Raw genomic sequence first — 27,571 nt, 5'->3', positions numbered from 1 at the left:
AGAACAGTCAATGGGCCCCCGCTGGTACCCGCATGCACAAGCTGCGCCCACGTGGACTCCGTGTGATGATGTGATGCAGCACGGAGAGGGGAGTGTTGACCTGGGAATGTGCCCTGGGGATGGGATACCTGAGAGTCTGTAACCTGAGCCAGGAGGGGGAGGGGGAAGTAACACCTCTGCCCAGGAATGTGGACAGAGGCTGCAGCAGAAGGGAGCCTGCTGCGGGGGTTTTAGTTTCAGTTTGGTGCTGGGTGAAGGAACACAGGGAACCCCAGGGCTGGGGTCTAAGCTCCCTGCTCCCCCAGAAGGACTTGACTGAGGGGTCCTGGTTGTAACCACAAGCTCTGTTTTAGACTGTGTTCCTGTTGTCTAATAAACCTTCTGTTTTACTGGCTGGCTGAGAGTCTCAGTGAATCCCAGGAAGAGGGGTGCAGGGCCTGGACTCCCCCACACTCCGTGACACTCCGTCCGCTGGACATTTGGGTGGTGCTGCATATTTGCTGGCTGGTGCCCAGCGAGATGCCGGCTGCACTGCTGGGGGCGCTTTTCCGGCATGGCCAGGGATTCCACATGCCCACCCGGCTGCCTTCGCCACCACCGATACCACCCCACACACCATAGGTGCTGGCTTTTGGTTGTGCTGGTGAGTGCTGCATCCCGGCTCCACTCCCTTCCCCAAGGCCAAGCCCCCACTTTGCCCCACTCCACCTCTTCCTGCCCCCACTCTGCCCCCTCCCCCTACGTCCCCTTCCCCGAGTGACTCCTGCACACTGCTCACGCCTTTCTGCCCTCTCCTGCCTTAAGCGTGAGAAGTGTGTGTGTTTGGCTCAGCCTCCCCGCAAAACTGACAATTTTCAGCATATTTATACACACACTTCCTTCATATTCTAGTTATTGAATGTGTGTCCATCATTGGTATCCTAACAATGTCATCATTATTAAAATAGTAATGAACGACATCATTACGTCATCATGAATTACAGTGTATTAAAATCATTACACTCAGCTACAAGCTGTCTTCAGTGATACCCTGTTGGCTGTGGGAAGAAGGTGGATGGGAGGCACAAGCAGTGGGGAGTCTTTCCCCTCTCCCTTCTTCTTTTCTCCTCTCCCTTCCTATCACTCTCCCTGCCCCTTTCCCGCCCTCTTATTTCTTCTCTAAGTCCTTGCTCCCTCCCCTTCCTGGTGTTTCCCGTTCCTTGCTTCCCACCCATGTCCATTTACCCATCTCTCTCTGCTCCCCACCTCCTGGTGGCTCTGTCTAGTGCCCACAGAGGAGGTTCCCCCTCCTCGGGTAGGAAGGGTGGCCTAGTGGTTCAGGCACAGGCTTGGGGCTCAGGTGTCCTGGGTTTGGTTCTCTGCTCTGCCACTGACTCCCTGCTTAGTCTTGGGAAAGTCACTTCACCTCTGGGTCCCCTAGATCCCACCTGCCAAATGATGCTACTGCTGACCCTGCCTCCTAGGCTGAATCCCTTCATGGCTGTGTGGTGATGGGGGAAATGGAGATACCAAGGTGAGTAGATTTGGGCTGAATTTCTCCATGGCCTGAGAGAGAGAGCCAGCTCCATGCAGGGGGCATGGGAGAGGGAGGGGCTCAGGCCAGCTCCGCATACAGCGGGGTCAGGGGTTCAGCCCTGCACCTTCTTCTGCGGTCATGGGCTTCTTCCTTACCCCCACCCCGCCCAGCATGGCTCCTGATGCAGGGTTTTCCCTTCCCCTAATGTGCCACTGCACCCATCCAGCATGTGCGCCGAGGAGCCCTGCAGCCTGCTGGGGCGATTTCAAAGGGCCCAGGGCTCCCAGCCGCTGCCAGCACTACCGGGCACTGGCAGCAGCCACGACTGGAGGCCCCGGATGTCAGAGGGTGGGTTCCTGTTTGTGGGTTGCTAAGAAGAGACAGACACCCCTCAGCAGCCCAGATTTAGCCACCTATCTGTGAGATGGTTGTGGTTTAGGACACCCCCTCCCCCCTTGTCAGCATCTCCCCTTGTCTAGCGTAGATGACTCCCCGCCTACTGAGCTGGCTTTTGTGAATCCCACTGTAAGGTGCCTGTGTTGCCCACAGATTATCTAGGGAGTTCAGGCCCCTGACTCAGCTCTGAGGGTCACAGTGCTGTGATTGTTCCTGTGATTGTCTCGCTGCCTAAACATTACTCACTGTGACGCTCAGCATTGCACCGCCTGAGTCCCTTCATGGCTTGTCCCCTGTGCAACCAGTCACCTCTCCGCAGAGCACAGCTGAGCAATTCCTCATTGACACGGGTGTGCACAGGACAGAGACCGAGCACAGGCTGGAGAGTGACATATCACACAGTAAAATCCAAACTCTCTTCCAGGAGGTGCGATATTCCCTATGGGGGTTGCGGGGACACAACCAAGTTGGGAAGCAAATCCCATGACGCTGCCCCCAGCAACTGCAGCTGGGACATTAAAGTGGAACAAACAAGAAGAATTGTTTGTAAGGGTTTATTTACAGTAAGTAGCTGCAAAATAGCAAAGTAAAAGGAGCTAAGAAGGAGCTTTAATGACCACAGGAGCCTGGCCAGGAGATCCCCAGCTACTGAGAACAGTTTCCTTTAGGGCACTAAAATAGCACCAATGGCCAGGAATTAATATAGGGAATTAATGAGTGACAGTCTCAATTTCAGTAACACGTCATAAATCTCCCCGTCCTGCTCACGTTCCCTTTCCTTTCCTACTCTCCTTTTCTATTCATTATTGTTCTAGCCCTCACTTTGCAGCCCTGGTTATTTTCCTGTGTCTCTCCTCCCGGTCACAGATCATCCCCCTTGGCTGCTCTCTTCTTTCCCTGATTTTATCCCTTCCCCAATTGCTGATCCCAGGCTGGGAGACCCCAATGGGATCTAAGGACACATCTGTACAAACCGCTCCCTGCTGCTTCTCCCCAGCCCCCCAACCCCTGATTGATTCGTGCTGGGTCCCTGCCCAGCCCCCACCTCTGCCTGTCCCCAGCCCGGCTGTTAGTTCTGCCCCCTGCCCAGCCCCCGCCTCTGCCCCTCAGGGCCCCTCTGCCCCTCCTGCAGCCCCAGGGGTTCCTCCCCCTCCCATGCCTGGGGCTGCAGGGAGGGAGGGGGAGGAGCTTCCAGGGCTCATAGAGATGAGGGGCCAGGGGCTAGCTAGATGGGAGTCTTCCAAGGTCATAGAGACTGGGGTCCATGAGGCTAGAGAGGCTGATTTCCGCTTCCCCCCTCTGCTGTGGGGCTCAGGGACACAGGCGGAGCCGGGATCCCCCCCCAACCCAGAGCCAGGGGCGGATTCTCTCCTCAGGGACGGAGCCCGGCGGGAAAGTGAAGATCGGGGCCTCGTCAGCAGCATCGATAAATGTCACCTGCCCCCGGCCACAGTCCAGAAAAACCAGGATCCTGCTGGGGGCCCGGCTCAGGGGCAGGGGGGTCACAGGGGAGGTGAGAGCCAGGAACTGATCCTCCCACCACTCCACAGCCCAGATCCCCCCCTCAGGGCTACGGCTGATCCCTCCCTTCCTCCTCACAGACTCTCTGGCCACCCCCACAGCCCAGGATCCCTCACCCCCCACCTCCACCTCCCAGCAATGTCTCCCCGCGGTGAATCCCCCACAGCCCAGCACACAGAGCTCAGTGTCAAATCTCTCAGGGTTGTTGGGCAGTCGCTGCCGCGTGTCTCCCCGTATCACACTTTTCCCACCCTCAGACAGGACGAGTTGGGGATGAGCCGTGTCTGGATCCAGAGTCACATTCGCTGAGGAGAGAGAATCAGAGCGTGAGGGGCAGAGCTCGGCCCTGGGGGAGGGTTTGATGGCGTCAGTGACAGAATCTGCCCCAGCTGGAGAGTGAACCAGGGAATCTCCTTCCTCCAGGATTTGCCCATCAGCTCTGAATGGGGAGCAGCTCTGAGATGTCAGCACAGTGCAGGGGAGAGTCACGCCCCGGGCAGAGATGGGCCAGCCGTGCAGCCAAAGGGTCACCTGAGCCAGGTCTGGGCCTCAGGCTCTTTCCTGTCCTGCTCCACATCTCTCCAGGGAGGGGACTAGAGACCCAGGTGTCATGGGGGGCCCCACGGAGCGGTGAGAAACTGAGCTCCCTCTCCTCAGTGCTCACTGACACGCCTCACCTCTCCCTGCAGTTTCCCATCTTAAACCCCACGTTCCCAGATGAGAGAGAGCATTGCTATGGGGAGAGAATAGATGCCTCCCATCCCTGCACCCTCAGCCTACGTGAGAGCCAGAGGAGTGCTGGGAGAGAAGGAGCAGGAGGGGAAGGAGGGAGAGCGAGCACAGAGGTGAATGGAGACATGAAGGAAGGGATCCCAGAGGGAAGAGAAAACCATACTGGATGAGGAGGAGATGGGGCAGGAGAGGCCCAGGACAGCAGGAAGTGAAAGGTTATAGAGAGTTTGCTGGGAGTGTGAAAACAGCAACTCACCAGCCTGTTCCCTCCAAGCGGCCACCATCACCAAAGCTCCAGGCCCTTCCACCTGCCCCCACTCCTACTGCCTCTCCACCAGCCTCATTCAGCTGACGCACTGTCCGCACCCTCCTGTTCCTGCCAGGCACTGCTTGTCCTCCAGACCCTTCCAAATGCTGCCCCATCCCTCAATCTCTTCCCAATCCCGATGTGTCTCCCTCTTTGCACTCTCATGATTTCCCACTGTGCTCTCCCTGTACTCTAGCACAAGGGTTCTCGTCACTGGGCATATTTTATTTCCTCCCCTCCCCTCCCCATTTTATCACTTGAAATATCTTTGTTTCTCTGTCTAATCTCTGAATTTTAGCATTTACACTTCATTTCCTCTCTTTCCAAACTCTGAATTTTTAATCCTCAGTTGCTGGGCATTTAAGAACAGACCCGTAATTCAGTTTGCTCCTGTTCCACAGACCATGGCTCTGGCCCCCAGGGCCTCAGGCAGGGAGGGGGATGTGAGCAGGAACAGCCCTGATGAGCTGGCGGGTAGAAGGAGCTGTGTCTTTGGCCCCGTGATAGGGGCTAGGACATGTCAGTGGCTGTGCAGCCAGGCTGGGCGGTGAGCCCAGGAAGCTCTGCAGGTCGCACTGCACATGAAGGCAGAGGAGGGACAGGAGGAGTAGACACAATAGTGTCTGGATTTACTGCTGTATGTCAGGCCATGGCTACACAACCTCCCTCTCCTCCCGATGTGCTGTGAAATGCAAGACGCTTGTGAGCTCTGCCCTGAGCAATGAACTCCCCTCTCATGGCAACAGTCAGAACGTTTTGCTTCTTTCCCCTAACAGCAGCTGAGATTGGGACATTGATAGAATCTGAACTTCAGTTACCTTCTTGTACAGGTCGTGCAGTACTTCCCAGCCCTGAAAACACAGAATCAGAGATGGGAACTCATCTGAACAAGCATATTAACAGAAATTAGTGTTGTATAGAGGGAGGCCACTCATCCAGGATTAAAATGGCCAGGCCTCTGTTTGAGAGGTTTGTCCGCTGTCCAGCACAGGGTCTAAAATGGATGTGATTTTGTCCAGTGTTGGATGGGGGACATCACTCCGCCCCCTCCATCTCTGAAAAATGGTGTCCCCCATGCGGCATAACCTCACCTGCACCATCATCCCAATGAGGATGGGGTGACACGGGTGGGCCCAAACCAATCCCGACAGTCTGGAAATGTCCAGCGTTCTGGGAATGACTGAGTGGCCCCTTATGCATATAAAATGTTACACTGGGAAAAAGATAAGTTGCAGAGTTCATCATAAAGTAAACGATTCCCAAATACACGTGTGAGCATTTCTCTGTCAGTGGCTACAATTTTAACAGACTCTTTTTTTCCTTAGAAGGATTTCTATCACTTTTATAATTATTAATAATCATAAATTAGACTTTTCCTTCTGACACTCTGAAGTGACACTGCAAGCCTGCTAACAAAGACCTGGTCCAGCTGCCATTCATGTCGCTGGCCAATCTCCCCTGGAATTCAATGGGAGTAGGCCTGAGGCATGAAGGGGAATTTTGAAAGGGATGGGAGCAGAGCTGCCAACAGAACTGAGAGATAGTTTCCCTCACCCAGCCCTTCAGTGCTGACCGGTCCGCTGCCCAGGACTCTGGCGGTGATTTAAAGGGCCCGGGGCTCTGGCCACCGCCACGGTCCCTTAATAATCTCCAGGCCCCAGGGCAGTTGCCCCTTTTGCCTCCCCCTCGCACCCGTTGGCAGCCCTGGATGGGAGAAAAACGTTTTCTTTCGGTTCCTGTGATATGATATAAAGGCTGGGGCATAGGAGAAGATTTGATATTTTCCCTTCCTAGTTGTCCACTGTAACAGGTTTTTGTCCCTGCAGACAGTCTACTGGGGTCAGGGGTCACCCTCCTTAACTAAAGATCGAGAATGAGCAAGAACTTGTTGGCTTTGGGTACAACTTTCAAAATCCCCAAAGTGCCTAGGCCCCATTTTCCAAAGGATCCTGGGAGTCTTAGTCCAGTCTTCTCTCCCCACCACCAAACTCACGTCCATGTTACCCTTCCCCAGTCTACGGACCCTGACCTACTGCTCAGGCTTTTACCTCCTTCACTGACCAATCTGTCCCATCCCAGCCTGTGCCGTATAGTTTAGGAGTTGGGTGTGCGGCCAGCACAGATGTCTCTTTTAGTGCACTGATTCTTAGCACAAGCAAAAGATAAAGAAAACTCTGTGGCAAGCATGTGGTTTGTGGTGCAAAAATGAGCAAAGGCAAATAACGTGTGGGGCAGGAGCGGTGACTGCGGGCAGGGAGGGCCTCTGCTGGTGGAGGGTCCCGCCAGGAAATGAAAGGGTCCGAGGGGGAAGGGCACGGGAAGGGCATCCTGCCCTGCCACTAGTGAAATGGGGGCACTAGGACCCTGCGGCAGCAGAAGATGCAGGGAGGTAGCATGGAGCTGCAGGGGAGAGACTGGGACACTCTGCTCTGGGGCCCAGGGAGGCGCAAGGGGGGCCACAAGGGGGGGCCAGGGAACACTCGGGGGAGGCACGGGGGGTGGCGGCAGGTGGGGCCGGGGGGAGACAGACCTGGCCCCGAACATTGATGGAGCTGCGCCCCCAGGCCCTCAATATTGCTGGAGCCACGAGCCCATATAACGCACCGCTGCGGCTTCCCAGTAGGGCCATACCAGGGCGTATCAGCTTCCTTTCACCTCTGCTGTTATTGCCTGTAAAGCTCCCTTCTCCACTCCCGCTACCCTGCTGTTCTCTGGCAACATATTGTGTCCCTGAAGTTGGCCCATTAGCCAATGTCCCGTGTGTGTGTTTTATGATACAATCTCCAATTACATGATCACACACTGTTTTTGCCACAGGACCCCTGCCTCATTCTTTCACTTCCCAGGATGGATGCACAAGGGGTGAGAATTAAGGCCGTACAGGCCAGCATAAAACTGGCATTTCCTAACTACCAAGTGTTTGACATTTCAACCTAAATCATCTTCTGTTCAGGGGGGTTGTGCAATATTCTGTACTTGTATCATGTCCCCTCTTGCTCCTCTCTTTTAAAGGTAAAAGTCCCCCGTTATTTCAATCTCTCCTCGTGCTGATTCTCATTGCCTTTCTCTGAGCCCCCTTTTCTTCTTCGGTACCCTTTCTCAGGTGGGGTGAGAAGTACCCAACACAGTACTCCCGATGAGGGCAAAACACTGATTTCTATAATGGCTGTATAATATCTCCATGTTGTTCACCATCCCACTTTTATGGATTCTCAGATTTTGTTTGACCTTTTCCCCAGAGCTGTGCAGCGAGCAGAGGGTTTTGTCAAGCTGGCCACAGTGAATTCCAGGTTGCATTATTGAGCCCTTGGCTACACTTGCACATTATAGCGCAATAGAGCCGCCCAGAGCGCTCTCCCTCACTCCCCGTCCACACTGGCAAGGCACGTAGAGCGCTCCGACTCCCTGGCTAGAGTGCGACTGGTCCTCTACCTCCCCGGGAGGGACAAGGTTTGCTGTGTATTGGGTGAGACTCTGCAGCGTCAGTGTGGACGAGGAGTAACGTTACAGCGCTCTGATTGCCCTCCGGAAACGTCCCATCATCCCATTAACTGAAGTGGCCTCTCTTGTCTTTGTTGTGAACTCCGGTAGGAATGTGGAAGTGGCCCTTTCAAAGCTGCATTTTGGAGAGCTGGCTGCTTATCAGCTCAGAGAAAAAAACAAACAGCTACTGTTTGCTTTGAGTGACGGAGAGGGAGGCGGGGGTCTGAACTTACAAGACAGCATGGTGACACACTCTCAGCACCCCAAAAAACCCACTCTCTCTCCCCCACATACACACAACACACTCCACCCTACCCCCTCCCCATTTGAAAAGCACGTTGCAGCCACCTGAACGCTGGGATAGCTGCCCATAATGCACCGCTCCCAATGCTGCTGCCAATGTGGCCATGCCCCTGCGCTGTCAGCTCTCAGCGTGGACAGACTGCGGCGCTTCCCCTACTGCGCTCTCCGAAGGCTGGTTTAACACAAAACGCTCTACAGCTGCCAGTGTGGCCAAGCCCTGAGCTGCTGATGCCCTTATTTTCAAACCCTGTAATGTGAACGAGTTGCTCAATTTTTCCCCTCCATGATATGTTCATTTATCACCAGGGCACTTCATATCCCACCAGGTTTCCCTTTCACACAGCTTGGCGGGGGAGAGGTCCCTCTGAACCGCCTCACTGTCTTCACTGGACTTGACTAGCCAACCTCAGCTGTGGCCCCTGGAAGAAGAATCATTCCTCACAGGGACCACTCCCGAAATCCCCTGTGCAGCCCTCTATTCCTCTCCCACTCCCGAACCTCACCCCTCCCCAGACCACTCCTCTCCTGCCCCATCTTCCCCAAGGTATTCCAGAGCGCACACTGGCTCCCTCTGTGCCCTTGCTGGCTTCCCATGCAGCTTGGATCCTGCCGTGTGTTTGGGGGGTTGCAGTCAGTGTGTGATGGGGTCTCGGTATCTCTGTGTGTGACCTATGGGGGTCTGTGTGCAGGGAATGTGCTAAGCCCTGCTGGCTGCCATGTACCTGTGCCACGGTTAGAGCAGCAGCAGCTGTCTGGGCTCATGCAACCCTGTTAGGGCTTCTGAAAATTGAAATGAGCAGCCTAGACATTAACCTGGCTCAGCCCTTTGTCCACCCCTCCCTCCCTGAGCTTCCAGCCCCATCAGGGACTCTAACAGCATCTCGCTGAGAATCCTCTGAGCTTCCAGTGTGCACAAAAGAGCTCCTTGGGCACCCAAAATCACAACGTTGGCCACACAAACCTTTGAGTCTTTTCACCTTAGTACAGAGCCATCCCTGCCCCAAAGAGCTAGTGTAAAATGTTAACTGTGTGAGAAAAAGGGACTGGAAGTCTCAGGGCAGGAAGTTTGGATATCGATGCAATAGAAGCTGTAGTTACCTGGGCAGACGATGTTTCTTCTCCAGTCTGAAACCAAACACAGAGAGAGGGATGAGAACTCAGCTGAGCGAATGCAGCAACACCAGGGCTCTGGGATGAAGAGCAGCTGGCTTAAGCTGAACCCGGGCAAGAGCAAAGTGATTGAGAAGCAGGGACACATTTTGAAGAACGAGATGAGACTCTGCCCTTCATTTCATTGGATCTGTACAGCCCCCATTCACCAAAGTCGAGGTGCAAAGCCTAGGTGACCAGGTAGCATCAGTGTCTAAACATCCCAGCTCACTAGGCCCAGGTCTACCCTGGGGTGGGGGGGAGATCGACCTAAGATGCGCAACCTCAGCTATGGGACTAGCGTAGCTGAAGTCGACGTATTCGGGTCGACTTACTTCGGCGTCCTCACGGTGGAGAGTCGACCGCTGCCGCTCCCCCGTCGACTCCGCTTGCGCCTCTCGCGGCGGTGGAGAACCGGAGTTGACGGGAGAGCGCTCGGGGATTGATTTATCGCGTCTACACTAGATGGGATAAATCGACCCCCAATAGATCAATCGCTACCCGCCAATCCTCCCTCAGAAACTTTACATCTTCCTGGGGGCAGGAATCTGGCCAGTGATCCCTGCCTCTGCCACCGCCAGGCTGGGTTACTGTCGATCACTGAATCCAAAGCTGAGTGTGAAGGCTCCAGCTGGTACCGAATGCAGCTGCCGGCCTTCTCCAGGGCTTAGGCCACAGTGAACCCATCAGGCCCATGTTCCAGTCCCTTCACTGGCTCCCAGTCCCCTTCGGATGCCAGTCTAAGACCTTGGTTTTAATCTGCAAATCAATTAAAGAATCCAGCCCCAGTGGAGGCTGTTTGTGAACCGTCCAGGTAGGAGGCTACAGAGGCCCCTGCTCCGCCCCCCACCTCATTCCACCCCCTTCCCGAAGTCCCCGGCCCCACCCTGCCTCTTCCCCTCCTCCTCCCCCAAGCATGCCACATCCCCGCTCCTCCCCTTCCTTCCCAGAGCACCCCGAGTGCCATGAAACAGCTGTTTTGCGGCAGGTGGGAGGCACTGGGAGGGAGGGGGAAGAGTTGGTCAGCGAGGCCGCCAGTGGGCACTGGGGGGAGGGGGGAGCTTGGCTGTGGGTGGGTGCAGAGCACCCGCTAATTTTTCCCTGTGGGTGCTCCGGGGCTGTCGGCACCTATGGCCAGTGGTGACAGCGATAGCAGCAGCAGCAAGCCAGTTGCAGAGGTGGAAGCAGCAGTGGACGTGTTGCTCAATGCCTCCCACCCCCACCACACACCCACACACACACAAAGAGGCCTTTCAGGGGTGGGAGGTGAATCCATGTGAGGGCACCTCTGAACTCTGGGTCTTGGCTGATTAAGAACAACCAACTGTGAGTGGGCTGCAGTGGCGAGAGAGGGGAGTGGCATGTTACAGGTCATTCGCTCATTGGATTTTCACACGGCAAGGTGGGAAACTGAGGCAAAGGACACTGCCCAATGTACTGTGCCACCGGTGTTTGCTCAGGGTTACATGCTTTCAAATCATGGCTGTGGTGTTTTCCCAAAACAATGCTGGGTTCCTTTTCCCTTGTAATAAAAGTTTTCTTTTGTTATACTCAGGGTGGGTGAGTGGGAACTTTTGTCTCTTATCCTGTGCATAAACTAGCACTTTTGTCAGTACAACTTTTGTCAGTCAGGGAATGAAAAAAGCAGGCCCCTGACTGACAAAAGTTTCACCGACAAAAGCACCGGTGTGGACAGTGCTATACTGGCGGGAGACACTCTCCCACCGACATAGCTACTGCCGCTCGTTGGGGAGGTTAAATGATGCTGGTGGGAGGTCGGCATAGAGCGGCTACACGGAGAGCCCATTGCAGGGCAGCTGCAGGGGTACGGCTGTGCCGCTATAAGCCTTAAAGGGGCCATTATAGAGCCTGGAAAAGGCTCAGGAGTTAAATTTGCCCAGATTATTGGTGGGGTCTCCAAGTTTTTCTGGTTTGTATTGCTAAGAGGAACCCTTCACACTGAACCAGACCTTGGTGCTGCGACTCCACCTGGGAGAAGGGTGAGAGATCGAAGATCCAGAGATAGTTTCAACGCCACGGAAAAGGCTGCATTCGAGAAATAGAAACACTTACCAAGTTCACGTTGAAGATTGTCTAGGTAACAAAGAATCAGAACAAATACACACTAATTAAGTGCATCTCTTCTAGGATGGAATCAACCCCAGCCTCCCATCATGCAGCCTGTCCCTCTCCAACCCATTGATCCAGGCAATGGGCAGGGAAACTACGGAGGTCTGGGGAGAAGAGTCCCTTTCCAACCCACAGGCAGGGCACGAAGCACCTGCGAAGTCCCACAGGGTGTGGCTACACAGCAACTGAATACCCCCAATTGACCCATGGCAGCTAACCAGGCTCACAAGACATGGGCTGGGGGCCTGTAAAATTCTGGTGTAGACATTTGGGCTCATTTTGTGTCTACACTAGGATAAAGTATCAAAAAATAACTGATTATCTGCATGGATTTACAGTTCTGAAAGTTTTGAATTCCCCAGGGAATTAGGGCCAGATTTTTAAAGGTATTTAGGTTCCTAACTCCCACTGATTTCAACTGGCATTAGGTGTCCAAATATCTTTAAAAAGCTACTCTTAGAGCCCAATACCGATTCCTTGCATATTACATGTTCCCATTCACTTTGCTGGGAGCTTTAAGTGTGCACGGAATGTAATATTGGGCCCTAAAATTATCAACATTATTCTTTTAGTGATGTGACTTGTGCATTTAGTGTTGGATCCTACACTCGTTGATATCAAAGGCACAGCTCTAATTGATGTTCGTGGTTCAGCATCAGGGCATTCAAGTTTTTTCTCATTTAAAAAATAAAACACGAGGAGACAAATTTGAACGAAGTTTTCTTGTTGGAGAAAAGGGCACAACACTTACCGATTTTTGTATCACGGTTCCCTAAAAAACAGAAATAAATATAAATTATTGTTAGGAGCATTTTTCTCATGGATATACGGTTGTCTGAGTTCTGTGAAAGTTGAACATCGTGTCTCACTTTCCATATTACCAGCTGGGGTGAAATTGATCAGGGTTAATCTCATCCCAAGTTCCTTTTAACATTAAATGAAAAAATGAACAACTCCTCCTCCAATATAATTACACACAAGATCCACATTGGACCAAATTATTTACTTGTCAGATGAGGCAAGAGGACATTTGAGGGCACAGAGTCCTCCTGGTCCCCCATGTCATGGTGCCTCCAGCACCATGTGGATTTCACCCTCAGAGAAGGTACATTTCAAAGAACATTTTCTTTCTGGTTTTCTCTTACCCACATATTGAAATTATCAATACATTATCCCTGATATTTCATGGATACTCAAATTGATCTCTCTTTAATAATTATGATCATAAATAATAAACAGCAAACAACTTAATGGAAAAGGTTCTATGTGGAGAAAATTGAATTACTGATTTCTCCAAGATGTTTCCCTAAAGAAATGAAATAAAGCAAACAGATGTAAATACAAGTTATTTAAGAAGATTTCCAGTTAATGGAGATTTAAAGGAGTGTTTTCATGATATGAACGCCTGGCCCTTAAATACCAAACATTTCATTCATGTTTTACTACCCATGTGGCCACACTAGAGTTAAGTGTCCAACAGTAACTAACTATTTGCAAGGATTTACAATTCTGAAAGGTTTGAATTCCTTATGCAATTAGGGTCTGATTTTTCAAGGCATTGAGGAGCCTAACTCTGACTGATTTCAGTGAGAGTTAGCTCACCATATACCTTAAAAAAATCTAGCCATTAGAGCCCAATCCTGCTTCCTTGTATTATCTCTCACATTCCCATTGGCTGTGCTGGGAGCTCTGGGGGTGCAGACTGGAATTTCTGGCCCTCAAATTATCAGCATTATTTTTTTAGCAATTTGACTTGTGCATTCAGTGCTTAATCCTCCACTCATTGAAGTCAATGGCAAAGATCTAACTGGTGTTAGTGATGCAGTATCTGGGCTTTCATCTTTTTCTGGTTAAAAAACTCCACCACAAAAATTCACAAAGAAATACCCTTATGAGGAGTCAAATTTGTACAGAAGTTTTACTTGTTGGAGGAAAGAGCACGCCATTTACAGATTTCTATATCCTGTTCCATTAAAAATAAACAGAAATAAATATAAATTCTTATTAGGAGCATTCTTCCCTTGGTTATACAGTTCTCTGCATTTCGTGAAAGTTGCACAGAGATTATACAATTCATGAGCCTTTGAGGGGTTTCATGTTCTCAACACCAGGAGAAAAAGGTTTCCCTTCTCCATCTCTGACTTCTTGTTTCTCACCATAGTCAGAATGCAGGTTAAATCTCAGAGCTCATGTCTATTCAGACCCCTCTTTTCCACTGTGTATATTTTTTTAATATTATCTATTGGGATGAAATTTGCCAGGCTTTGTCTCATTCCAATTTCTTTTTAACAGTAAATGAAATCACAGACAACTGCTCCCAAAATAAAACAGTACACAATCTTTATGGGGACCCAACTCTGTCCAAAATATTTACTTATCACAAGAGGGAAAAAGACATTAACTAATTCCCAAAGTCCATGAGGACTGAGGAGGGAATAACTGCACAGCTGGGTGGGAAGTGAGCAGAAAAAAGTGAGGAGTGAAGAAGGTTTGGGATCAATCTCCCCCCTTCCCCAAGCGCTCCATTCAGCTTAACTGAGGCAGTTCTGGGGGAGAAATATTCTGGGTCTGTAAAGGGCTGATGCAGATCACTGCCTCCAGGAGCAAATGGGAACCTTAGTAACGTTTCCTTCCCTGTGCTGCTGTGGGGAGCACAGGGCAGGTCTGTGCTTCCCCTGCTTGGCCTAGTGTGAATTTCATTCTTTCTTTTTTTCCATTTATTAGAAGAAAATTTCTCGTTAATTTCACTAAATTTTCCCCTGTGACGTTTACCTTTTATTTTAAATAGATAAATAGTGAGGCTAATGAAACCAAACAAAACCAGCAGGATCACAATCAGAGCCACCATCCATGGATTCATCCTCGGGAAAAAGGAATCTGAAAAATAAACCCCCAGGCTTTGCATTAGTTTGGAAGCAGGGACAAAACTAATTTTTTTTCTATTGCATGTAAATACATAAATAGTCCCCAGCAGGACGTATGTGAAGTAAGAGTGAAAACATGACCCCCCCCATACTGCACAAAAGACCAAAACCTGATTTTAAAAATTACTCCAACTAACACAGCTTTAGCAATGATTAACCAGTGAATGATCAGGCCTGGTTTGATTCATGCTATTCAGAGCTTTATTGAGTTCAGGAGCAAATTCTCTGCTCACAAAACCGCATTGACTTCAGTGGAGTTATGCCAGCAAACAATTTGGTCCTCACTGTTCAGCAACATTCAGAAATTGCAAGAGTAATTAGAATGTTTTTCATAGATTCATAGATATTGAGGTCTGAAGGGACCATTATGATCATCTAGTCTGACCCCCTGCACAACGCAGGCCACAGAATCTCACCCACCCACTCCTGCGAAAAACCTCTCACCTATTTCTCAGCTATTGAAGTCCTCAAATCATGGTTTAAAGACTTCAAGGAGCAGAGAATCCTCCAGCAGGTGACCCGTGCCCCATGCTACAGAGGAAGGCGAAAAAAACTCCAGGACCTCTTCCAATCTGCCCTGGAGGAAAATTCCTTCCCGACCCCAAATATGGCGATCAGCTAAACCCTGAGCATATGGGCAAGATTCACCAGCCAGATACTACAGAAAATTCTTTCCTGGGTAACTCAGATCCCACCCCATCTAACATCCCATCACAGGCCATTAGGCCTATTTACCATGAATATTTAATTACCAAAATCATGTTATCCCATCATACCATCTCCTCCATAAACTTATCGAGTTTAATCTTAAAGCCAGAGAGATCTTTTGCCCCCACTGCTTTCCTTGGAAGGCTATTCCAAAACTTCACTCCTCTGATGGTTAGAAACCTTCGTCTAATTTCAAGTCTAAACTTCCTGGTGGCCATTTTGGTGAGTCACTAATAATTTCCCCAATTATTTCGATGAATCATAATTGCAATGAATCCAAACATTAAGTGCTAGAAATTGATTCATCTTCTTTTGCTGGTCTTGTGTTTACAGCATTTACATCATCTAGGCAGGGTGGGCATTTCAAACATGCCTAAGGCCTTCTCCACACAGGATTTGTGCCCTGGTTTAGTGAAATTGGTGTAACGCTCATGCAGTCATTGTTACGTTGATTCCACAGCTGACCACATAACAGGACTCCCCCAATTTAACTAAACTAATTGACAAAACCTTAAACTGTAAATCAGCTGAAGAGTGTCCTTTATCCATTTAGTATAAATCAGTAAGGAACTGACTTACACTAAATGCACAGGACACTCTGAAACTGACAGAAGAGCGTTTATACAAAGGGTTTCATCAATAACTCAGGAGATAATCAGGGTGGCTTTTGTGTGTAGACAAAGGCAAAGTGAGTTATGAGCACAAGTCCTATTGAATGTCAACAGAAATAAGCCCACATCATTTGGTGACATTTCACTAATTGAAAAGGTAGCAAACAAACGATGGTGTAAAAATTGCTACATTCAAAAAAAATCACTGAGGGGAAGTTAAGTTTTTAGGAACAAACTCTTTCAAACTTTGGTGAATATTTCTTCCCAAAATCATTCTTTTTTTTTTTTTTTTTTTGTCAGTAAGAGTTTCAGAAGTATCAGAGTTAAGATTAAATTTACATGAAACCCAAAACTCTGATAACTCTGAATATGCAAAATTAAGGCGATCAGATTGCCTGAGTTGTGACCCTGTTAAGGTTCCAGTATCTGAACTTCTTTATTTTAATGTAGGTTGTAAAATATGCACAGCAGATGCTTCAGTTCTTTGTTTCCTATGGTTTGTTTTGTTTCTGATGGAGGTGATTTCAGTGTGTGGGTTTAGCTGGTAACTAACCTGCTATATAAACTGTTGATTCCTTTTCTTGATTGAGAACGGTGTTCCTGATCCAACAGGACAGGTTCTGGTTTGAACGTTCTTTTATAATAATAGAATTTTCTGTTTCAAACAGGCCACTATCCCTGAGGGATTTTGCTTCAGAGAGTGATGGTAATTCTTTCCCACTGAGATCTCTCCAAAGAACCTTGGGCTCCGGATACCAACCAGCTGATTGACAAACCATCCGGATCCCTCCATCCTGGTGACTCTCCACAGAGATGAGAGGATTGGAGCCCAAACCTAGAGGAAAATTACGTAAATGTGTGATAAATCAATGGGGTAACTTAACAGCTAAAAAAGGATGAGTGATAGATTGTGGATCCATTACTCCCACTCGAGATCACTTGCTCATACAGAATGGATAAATGAACACTGGAATTTCAGAATTTCCAATACGCATGGACACAGGAAAACATGTGAACAAATATTTAAAATAATTTCACTGAATAAGGAGAGATATTGTCCTCTCTACCCAAGAGCAGTGGAACATTGAACACCTTTGGAAATCTGGCCACTTCGTTTAAATACCTAGTGGGATATGAATTTTTTAAAAAGCCAGATTTTAGAATATTGGATAAACATTTTGTTTGTTCTCTTTTTAAATAAATAAACAAATCTAACTGGCTCCATGGTTCCTGTGTCAGAGCAGCAGGGGACAAACGCTGGGCCTCATCTGCTAGCAGTAAATACTTAACTTGTCCCCGTCCCCACCTTTCTATGGCCTCAGCCAATCAGAAAGCTGAAACTGATTTTGACTGCACCCCTAAATAACCACCACTAATGACCACGTCAGAAGGCCTGTACACCTGGCAGTCCCACCTTAGCCACGCCTCAGAATGACGGCAGAGGAATTGGAAGACCAGGGGCCGTCCACACGTGAAGGCTCCAGAAGCACAGCTTCACCGCTGTGGTGCTTCAGTGTAGACACTACTTACACCAAGGGCAGGACTTCTCCTGGTGTCCCAGGTAATACCCCTCTCTGAGAGGCAGGAGCTAGGTTGACAGAAGAATTCTTCTGTTGACCCAGCCCTGCCTGCATGGGGACTTACGTCAGCTTATTTTGTCGCTCATGGGGGTGTATTTTTCAAATCCCTCAGTGACATAGTTAAGCTGACCTACTTTTCTAGTATAAACCAGGCCCATATTTGTCTAGAAGTCTTTTCCCTCCTTTCTCTCCCTCTTTTGGAGTCAGTCAAGAACATCTTTTGGGCAAGGAAGTCTCTTGACCTTTCTGAAAATGTCTTTAATAAAACGTTGGGAAAGTTTTCAGCATCATTTCCAAAGTGTCTGAATGTGGTCGTGTCCTGAAATCTAGTCACGCTGTGTTACGCTAAAATAATTCACAAGTTGCTCGTCACAGTTCATTGCAGTAGAAAAGAACAAAAACTGCAGCCCAGGCTGAGATAATACAGACAAGAGCTGCTGACCTGCTATCTTCAGTTCCAATATGGCTTCTTCATAAAAAGACCATCTTGAACAAAACAGCTGTATTGTCCTTCATCTGAGCGTCTGATATTAAGAATCTGCAAGGAGACATTCCCATCTAGGATGCCATCTTTCAAAAGCTCCGTCCTTCCATGATAGTCTGGCATCTGCTCTCCATTCTGATCCTTTTCCATGAACAGGTGCACAACTGAAAAGAACTCAGATCGGAACCATCTCACCTCCATGTTCTCAGCGCTCATCCTGGGGGACAGGTGACAGGGTAACAATGGCCTCACCCACAATGGCAGTGACAGGGTGACCAGGACCCATCACTCTGAACTCAGCTGTGAAATACACCAAAGCAAAAAGAAACAACCTCAGAGAGAAATAAAATATATTCATGACTGATTCAATAGGTTCAAACTTTCCAAAAATTCAGCCTGGGGCAGACACCTGGTATGCAAATTTCCAGCCTGAACATTGAAAATTTGGCACAATAAGAAACAACTGAAAAGGGTGGGGGGAAGAGTTACATTAATAAGTGACAGGCCAGCTCACGTATAGGTGTCACTGGTAACTCCCCATATATTAATTTGACATGCCAGAGAGCCATTTCAGTGCCCGTGAAGGACAGGTGACCTGAGTATATACACTGTGTACCTGAGCTCTGTGATCTGTTCCGACCCGTCACTATATTTCTGATGTGATTTCTCAGCATTGGTTTAATATGAGAAGGATGAAAGATGAAATCCTGACTCCACTGAAGTCACAGAGATCTCCTAGAATTTCACCCGAATGTTTTGGACCCAGCTTCTTTGGAGACCACCACCTCTCACCTCGTATGAGGACACAATTTTCATTGAGATCAGCTGAGGTTCTTGAGTTTCCCTCCTTTGCCCCCCTCCACCTGTATTTAGTGAGACGGGGTCACTGCCAGGACATTTTCAGTCAAGGGTCTTCAACTCTGGGACCCACGTGCCTTGGCCTCACTGAGCCAAATCACTTCAGCTTCAGGCCAGGTGGCCTTGGTGTTTGAGAAAGGGTTGGATCACAGAGGATGCAAGCATGTGAAGTAGGATGCTCAGCGTGACCCGAGGCGCCTAGGGCAGCCCACAGTCAGGGAAGTCTGCAAAAAGGAGAGCAGATTCTCCCAAAACTGGTGTTTTACTATAGTTAGATTCACCAACAGTCACAAACTGTGCTCCTGATCCCCCATACTGGATATCAAGAAAAGAAATCACACAGCCCCCTTACTGCATCTCATCTCTGCTCCCAATCAGCAAATAGGTTCAGTACAGTGAGACATTACTGAAAACTCATTCACTTTACAAAATGTTCTTTTAATTCCCAAAGGACCAGCCACATTACAAGATCAATACTAGTTTGAATCTTACCCAAAATACCATGCTGCCAGCCAATCCTTTAGTATCTAAAACTAAAGGTTTTATTACAAAAGAAAAGGAACGAAAGAGAAGAGAGTTGTTAAATGGTCAAAGCAATCAGATACATACATACATACTTCAGAGTCCACATATAAGGTTTTTAGCAGCACTGGTGAGTTTGCTAGCTTGCAAAGTCCCTCTGGAACACATCCACACCTTGGATGGGTATATCAGTCCTTTGTTCAAAGTACCAGTTTATAGAGAATTTACTCCAGAGGTGAGAATCAGGATTGAAGACAAAACGGAGAAGATATAGCTGCCTTTTTATATCCTTTGCCATGTGGCTTGTACATCCATTGTCCCAAAACACAAGCTCCCAGCACATGGGCATGGAAAGGTATTTGGAGTCCCCTGTCCACAGGCATGTCCCTACATGTCCTGCTGACTCATAGGCAGAGCTCCTGGCTTCTCTCAATGGTTCATTGTACAGCTTATTGCCCTTGATGGGCCATCAAGCAGGCTGGATAGTGCTGATGCCGGTCTGCCTGGGAGCGTCACCCAGATGCACAGCACAATTTTGACACACAAATATACCACACATCTCTATAGCGTATGATACAAAGATGATACACACCTGTAAACATGGTGATCATATTTAGCAAATCATAACATTGCTACTGATGCCTTACATGGCATATCTTGTATATGATTTATTGTGATTTTGTAATATTGGTGTCAATGATATTTTAAATGGTCACCCATATTCCATACCACATTCACACTCAGATACTGTTGGAACCCGACTAAAGGAGTTCTTTGAGTGAAAGCAGGAGCCTGGTGAAACTGTCTGGGCATATGCATATGATCTCAGGAGAGAATGAGCAAAGTGGAGTGGCAAGAACCTTGACAAGTTGGTCCTGAAGGAGCATTGGTGCTGGGGCTCCGGGATGATTCCCTCTGCCGTGAAATGAAAAGGAGGTTTAAGGAGAGCCTGGTAAGAAGTTCCATGAACTCATGCCAAACCCCTGTACAAGAAGTGAATGCAACTAATGCGGAAAAGGTCCGCCCCAAAACACAATTAACATTGGGAAGTTTAAGTGAAGGTATCCAAAAACTAGCCGTCCAACAGGAGGAGATGCTGCAAGTGATGACCGAGTTGATGAAAGAAAAATCCCATTAGTATGCCAAAGTATCCAAGGACATCGGGATCCCAAGATCCCCACTGAAGGACGAGCTGGGAAGGTACATCTGTTACACTTGTGAAAGCCAGGGCATACTAGCCAAGAATGTCCACTGAGAAGGAGAGCAGAGTCCCAGGCACTCAAAACCAATGTGGCACCAGGAGCGAGTGGTCCATCTACAGTAGAAGGCCAAGCAGTGGCAGAAGGATTCCTAGGCCTGTCCTTCGTGGAAAATCACTCTGCATACAGTGTTGAGGGGAATGTGGGCAGTGCCAGCATATCTAGCGACTTCTTTAAGCAAGTATTTGGAGACTGGCTAGCTGCTGAAGTACGTATAGCAGGAGTGAAGACCAGATGTTTGTTAGATACTGGCTCAGAAGTCACCACCATTTCTGAGTCGCATTTTCAAAAATATTTGAAGGACAAAGAGCTGACCATGCACAGCACACGGTTTGTACGTCTAACAGCAGTTAATGGAGTGGCAATCCCAGTGGTGGGGTGCCTCGAAGCAGACATAGAGTACATGGCCAGACACTGCCAGGGAAATGCATCTTCATCCTGAAAGACAAAGCCTCTGAAGAGAGCCATATGGAAGAAGACGACCCAGGGATTCTAGGAATGAACATTAGTGAGCTGAAGGAGATACTCTTGCCAGGAGAAGGAACCAGGAGGATGAACAGTCATGAGCACTCTACAAAGAATGCTGTGCTGAGTAGAGTACTGGCTCGAGTGGAGAGGCAGAGTCGTTCTCTGATCCCCACAATGCAGATTGGAAATGTTATAGTGGGCAGAAAACGGAAGACCACTATTCCCTCCTTGGAGATGGAATATCCTTGATGAATGCTGCTGGGTTCAACAAATATCGAGTGCTGGTAGAGCCTACATCTGGGTCATGCCTACCTCATGGGGTCCAGTCAGCTAATGTTCTGACTAGTGCCATCAAAGGAAGAGTACCCGTGAGTCTTCTAAACTCAAGCGTGAAGGCTATGGAGTTGAATCCTCGGAACGGAACTGCAGAGGTACACCAGCCCGAGGAGGTGATCCCTCAGGTGAAGGCAACATTTGAGGAGAATGGAAATGAGCTGCAGGTGACAAGGAGGGAGAAGGGAGAACAAGTGACCCTTCCTCAGGAAAGGTGTGGTGGGAGACTGCCAGTTCCAGTTCAAGCAGCGTTCAAGGGGCTGGTTCCGGCACAAGTGGCTAACTTAAGGGCGTTGTCAGAGAAGCATCAAGAACTCTTTTCTAAGGCTGAGGTGACCAGTTTCCATGACTGGGTCAAAGGTGTCCATGACAGCCCAAAGACAGCTGGCGAAGCTGCTCTCAGTACAACTAAAGACACAGCCCAAAGCAGGAAAAGGATTTATGATCACAAGTACAATGGGCTCTCTTCAGACCTGGTGACTGTGCACCAGTTCATAACCATAGATACCGAGGGCTTAATAAAATACAGAAGTGGGAGTCGAATCCCCACATTGTAGTCGCTCAGAACAATCCTGAGCTGCCAGTTTATGCCATCAGCCTGAATGAGGAGGTCCTGAAAGAGTAGTGCATAGTGACCAGCTAGAACATTGCCTTCTTAGTCCAGTCGGGGAGCACAGGAGGCATAGATCAGTGTGTCCTGAGGAGACTGAAATCAGTTGGGGGATGGTTCTAGTCCCACAAACTGAATATTGAGGGGAACAGAGTGGGCAAACCCAAACCCTAACGAGAATGGCCAGATCCCTCAAATTGACCTGGTGTTACCAGGAGACAGAGAAATAGAAATTGTAGGTAATGAACCATCAGTCTGAAGAAGGTCCCAGAGAACTACTAAGGGTGTACTGCCTGTTAAATTAGAGATAATTCTGTTATTGGTTCTATGTAGTGTTTTAATGAAAATTATCCTGTATAGTAGGAAGAAGTAGACATCGAATGTTAAATATGTTGAATGTTCTTCTGTTAATTTTTTATATGACATGATGTTGGTATACAGTACGTTGCAAATATGGGGCCTGGATGTACCGGTGTGAATATTGTGGCTGTAGTGGCAGAATTTTAGCAAGGGGGAATGTAAGAGGATTGTTGGCCCCTTACTAAAACTCAGTGAGGGTTTTTGGTTCGCTAGCTCCCAGTATCCAAAGGAAGGGAAGGGTCGATGGGAAATCAGACCCTGACACTGACAGTCCCCAGGAGCAATGGGAAAGGCCAATGCTCCAGGTCAGCCTGATTGACAGGGCGGGCAGGTAAGGAGGGAGTCAGGTGGCCAAGGGGTCCCATCCTCCTTGTGAGCTGGAATCGCCTGGGACAGACAGAGTGGGGCTGAGCTAAGGAGAGAGCAGGGGCCCAAGCTGACCTGGGGAGCCAGGGAACAGCCCAGGGAGCAGGTCAGTGCTGGGGGCAGAGTCACAGAAGCAGCCCAGAGCAGACCTGTCCTGGGAGGAGAGCTTCAGCAACCAGAGCCAGAGAATCCAGAGAAGCAGCCCAGGGGGTTGGAGGCAGAGCAGCAACAGCACAGAGGAGAATGAAGCTGGGGGCTCGTGTAGCCTGGAGTCGGGTGCAGTGAGCAGCTAGGGCCAGCAGGGGAAGAGGGACCCTGGGCACAGGGCCCACCAGGGAGACCCCATCAGTCAAGGGTCCCTGCAGGCCAGACTGGGAGGGGGGTCATAACCCCAATGGGGGTGGCCTGATGTTGGGAAGAAGGGTCCTGCCACCTAGAGCCTGAAGGTGTGTGGCTGCTGCCAGAGCCAGTGTCCAACCCGCAGCATCCCTGCAGCACGGCCAGGGCCTGAGAAGGGGGTCTGGGACGTGTGAGGAACAGATTGTGAACGTCCCTTCCATTCCAGAGACGGCTGGTTGGGATGTTCCCTGCACAGAGCAGGGTTATGTGCTTTCCTTTAACCTTTCCCATTTTTCCTTATGTTTTAAAATTGATTGCTGTCTAACAAATTGTATTTGCTTTAAACTGTATGTAATGATCAGTGGGTCAGGGAAGTGTCCAGTGCAGAGAGAGCCCCCCAGAGTAGGGACACCCTCGCCCCTGCCCTAAGTGACCACAACAAGGTTGGGGGTCGAGCCCCACCCCCCCAGAATCCTGGGCCCAGCTTTGTTGGGGTTATGAGGACTCTGCCAGACAGGAGAGTGGAAGTGGAGCCCTCGAGGTCAGGCCTGTGGGTGAAGGGAGTGGGAGCGAGGACTTAGATCCTTTCGCTAGCCCATTTCACCGGGGTCGTGTAGAAGCCAGGAAAGTTCCCCACAATAGCGGGACCATTTCCCCACTTACACTGATCTTGCTGTGTGTTTAAATTTACACATTGTGAGTAGTTCCACTGACTTTGAGCGAAGCATGTTGTTAAGACACTTCAGGGGCTTAAATAAATCCTCTAAGAAACAGCAGACACAGGACGGATTCCTACCTGATTCCATCTTGTGAACATAACAAGTAAGGAAGAAAACAATAAAACCAGGGAGAGGGGAGCTGGCTCGGGAGCTGTGGCAGAATGAGAGAACTTCATCTTCTTCACTGTCACTTGATCTAGACAACAGGAAGGAGAGGAAAGAAAGTATCATAGTGAGCATAACACCAATTAACATTAAATCATTGAAGTCAAGCATTAAAGAGGACACAGTAAATAAAAAAGGAATAAATACATTATTAAGTGACCTCTTTCATATTACGGAGTTAGAACAACCATTGCATTAAAATTGAAACTGTGTTTCCTTTAGAAGTCTGATTTTGTCCCATCCTTAGAGAGAGAGAGAGATTCCTGATCAGACCGGATTGATCATGATGGTCACTTTTGGCCTTAAAGTCTTTGAGTAATTTCTAAGCATAAGCAAGAGTTCCCCAGGGGTTAGCCCTAAAGGACATATGGAGCTTGCATATTACAGCAGCTTCTGTTAGACGCATTTGTGCGCTCATGTTTACCTACTTAACCTTGTAAAAATGCTCAAATTTCTTTTCTAGTTCATAAATCCTCAGATCAATTACTATCGGATTGGCTACAAGTGTTGTCTTTGGTGCGAGACCTCAGGTACAACTTGTGACCTGGGATAGCCCACACTGGAAATACCATGGTCAGGACAGGCTGCAAAAAGAGAGCATATACTCACAGGACTAGTGTGTAACATTGAAGTTCAACTCCCCAAGAGTCACAAACTATGCTTCTGATCCCCCACACTGATTATCACAAAGCAACAAAAAAGGAATCATACAGCCTCTTTATTGCATTCCAGTTCCCTGGCTCCCTATCAGCCGCAAGGTCTAGTACAGAGAGAACTTATTAACGTTCTTCTGACCCCAAAGAGCCAGCCACATTACCAGTTCAATATGAGTTTGGATCTCACCCATAATACCTCACTGCCAGCCAATCTTTTAGTGTCTAAAACTAAAAGAAAAAGAAAAAAACAAGAGACACTTGTTAAGCACCCAAATACTTCAAAGTCCATTGGGGCAGGGTGCTGGTTGGGAACCCCTTCATCAGCTTCTGCCACTCCAGCCCCAGTCAAGGGGAATGGATTGGGGCTTGGGTAACTGGCAACACCTGCCCTCCTCATTAGCCTGGAGCTATAAAGGCTGGGAGGAAGCCAGAGAAGAGGGGCCAGGGCCAGGGCCAGGGCCAGGGCCGGGGCCGGGGCCGGGGCCGTTACTGGCCAGGCCTGTTGGAAAAGTAGCTGTGAAGCCTGTGTATAGGTGGGAACTGGCGGTGGGAAACCTATCAAGAATAAAGAGTATGGGTGTTGCATCGGATTGAAATGTCCCTGAATCAGTGAAGAGGGGGCCAAGGGGCAGAATACCCAGGGGGGCAGCGTGGACCCTGTTTACATCCATATATCACGTTCTTAGAAGTATTGGTGAGTTTTCTGCCTTGAAAGTCCCTCTGGACCACATGCACAGCTTAAATGGGTCGTTCAGTCCTTTGTTCAGAACTTGGTTTGAAGCAAAGTTGCTCCAGAGATAAGAAGCAGGAATGAAGACAAAATGGAGATGATGTAGGCATAGTTTTAAGATTTGTAATTCCCCTATTTGGAATAATTGTTATCATAATTGTAATTCTCCTCTTTGAATAATTGTAATCTGCAAATTACTTTGCGGCTCTCCATAGCTGCTGATGGAGTCTGTGTTAAAGCTTGCAAACCGTCAATTGACTCTAGGTACCTCGGGAGCCGTTAATTAACTCTAAGCGATACTTTGTGATTAAGATTGACGCTTGCAAACCTAAACCGCTCAATTGACTCTACTCTCTCTAAGTTGATACTTTCCCTTGTTTGTAATTGAGATGACGCTTATGAACATAAACTACTCAATTGACTTTACTCTCTCAATTGCTTCTGCTCAATTGACTCTACTTTGTAAACTGATACTTTATAATGGAGATTGACACTTTTTGTAACAACAACCGTGGAAAGCCGTTAATTGGCGTGACGCTCATAGAAATATCACATAGAGACTCCCACCCTCTATAGTTTGTATCAGGAATGTTAAAAGACAGGGAGTCTCAAATAAATAACAATACTCAGTGAAATGATCAATGTGTTTTTATTAAAAGTAAAGAATGTATGTGAATGAATGATTGGTTTTGAATAATCAGGGAAGTGCCAGCCTAGGAATTCGGTGTCAATCAGCCAAAGAAGGCGCCAGGTGGAAACAACCAGAGAACCCCTGGAGGGCAAACTGGAATCCACCCGACTGATTCAAAGGATGAAGAAAGCTGATGAGCACCTGACAGCCATCCTGGAGCCGTCATGACTAACAATATGACAAAGCAATTTCCATGGACCGGCATAGGAATAAATTCCTATAAAAATGGACTCTAAGAACTGAGAACTTTGAGTCTCCGGTTCTGCCACCACCCTCCAGGAGCATCGGATGCTTATCTGACACGGACTCGGCTCCACTCTCGTGTACAGGCTACCTGGCCAGTGCTCTGTCACGGTAACTTCTAGGCTGGTAACTATAACCGCTATGCAGAACTTGTATGAATGTATATATAGATAAGTAAGGAATAAGTAGTGACATAGTAATGTGTGTTTTCTATATATTTTTTATTATATTTACAATAAATGTGGCATTTTGCCTTGTCCCTTTTACAGGATCCTGTTGGTCTTATTTTATTAGTGTAACAATGATGCAGTTGTGCCATAAACTCACTGAACATTAAATCTCAACAAATGAGGGTAAATCCATCATCATCATAATCGTATCCACTCAATATATTCCACACCTGAACATAGCCATTATATGAACAACATACCCTCATATCGCAATGTCTGTACTTTGACCCGTTAACCTTTTACCCCCAATTGGGGATATTGCAGATTATGAACTCCTTACTCTATTCGATCCTAAACTGAACTTCACACCCCTTGATAATCTGTACATTATTCCCTGATAACCAGAAACTTCTATGCTTAAACTCTGTACTGTTTTTTTTTTATTTTAATATCATCTTAATAAAATTCTTTTGCCATGAGGCTTGTACTTCCTTTGTCCCAAATACAAGCTTCACAGTACATGACCCTAAATGGCTCGCTGATTATCAGGCGTAGTCCCTGGTCTTTCAATGGGTTTATTGTACAGCCAATGTCCCTTGATAGAGCATCAACAGGCTAGGCAGTGCTGATGCCAATCTGTCCAAGGGTGTCACCCAGAAACACAGCACAAGTTGGGAAATACAGATATATCCTACATATCTATAACTCCCAATACAAAGGTGATGCAAATTTATAAACAAGATTATCCTACTTGGCAAATTATAACTTTTTCGCAGATACCGCACACAGCATATCTGGTCGGATTCCTTGCAATTTTATACTATTGGTGTTAAGAATACCATAAAGTGTCTCCCATATTTCATACAGCATCACACGACTGAGCTGGGATAAGTGACTGGTCCTTTGGGACTGGGCATAACCTGAATATTGGGGTGATTTTTGGTGTAAGAGACATCTATCACAAAGACAGGCCTGCCCAGGTGAAAGAATAGACTGGAGTACCCAAGGGGAATGTCTATGACTCTATGCTAGGTTCCCACCTGGTCCCTGCCTATTGGGTTGGCTTTTGTGAATCGCACTGTAAGCTGCCTGTGATGCCCATGCATTGTACACTGTACAGGGAATTTAGGCCCCTAACTCAGCTTTGCCGGTCACAGAGCTGTTCCTGTCATTTTTTACCTGCCTAAAAAACTAGGCCTGTGATCTCAGCATTGTAACACCTGAGTCCCTGCATGGAT

General features: G+C 48.3%; 2 protein-coding genes and 1 pseudogene across 2 annotated transcripts in view; 1 reads left to right on the top strand and 2 right to left on the bottom strand.

The window, feature by feature from the left end:
• The window catches only part of LOC102936186 (butyrophilin-like protein 2), a 1,677,894-nt gene that overhangs the window by 89,473 nt on the left and 1,560,850 nt on the right, over positions 1-27,571 (top strand).
• LOC114020220 (butyrophilin subfamily 1 member A1) overlaps positions 2,453-27,571 on the bottom strand; it is a 1,361,724-nt gene continuing 1,336,605 nt past the window's right edge. Inside the window, 2 exon segments of the mRNA XM_043528139.1 lie at positions 2,453-3,247; positions 3,250-3,738. Coding sequence (XP_043384074.1) covers positions 3,183-3,247; positions 3,250-3,738 — 554 coding nt within the window. The 3' untranslated portion in view covers positions 2,453-3,182.
• On the bottom strand, positions 5,268-24,867 carry LOC122461357 (annotated as a pseudogene).

This window comes from Chelonia mydas, chromosome 14 (assembly GCF_015237465.2).
Source record: "Chelonia mydas isolate rCheMyd1 chromosome 14, rCheMyd1.pri.v2, whole genome shotgun sequence".
Lineage (NCBI taxonomy): Eukaryota > Metazoa > Chordata > Testudines > Cheloniidae > Chelonia > Chelonia mydas.
This window is presented reverse-complemented; position numbering and strand designations above follow the sequence as displayed.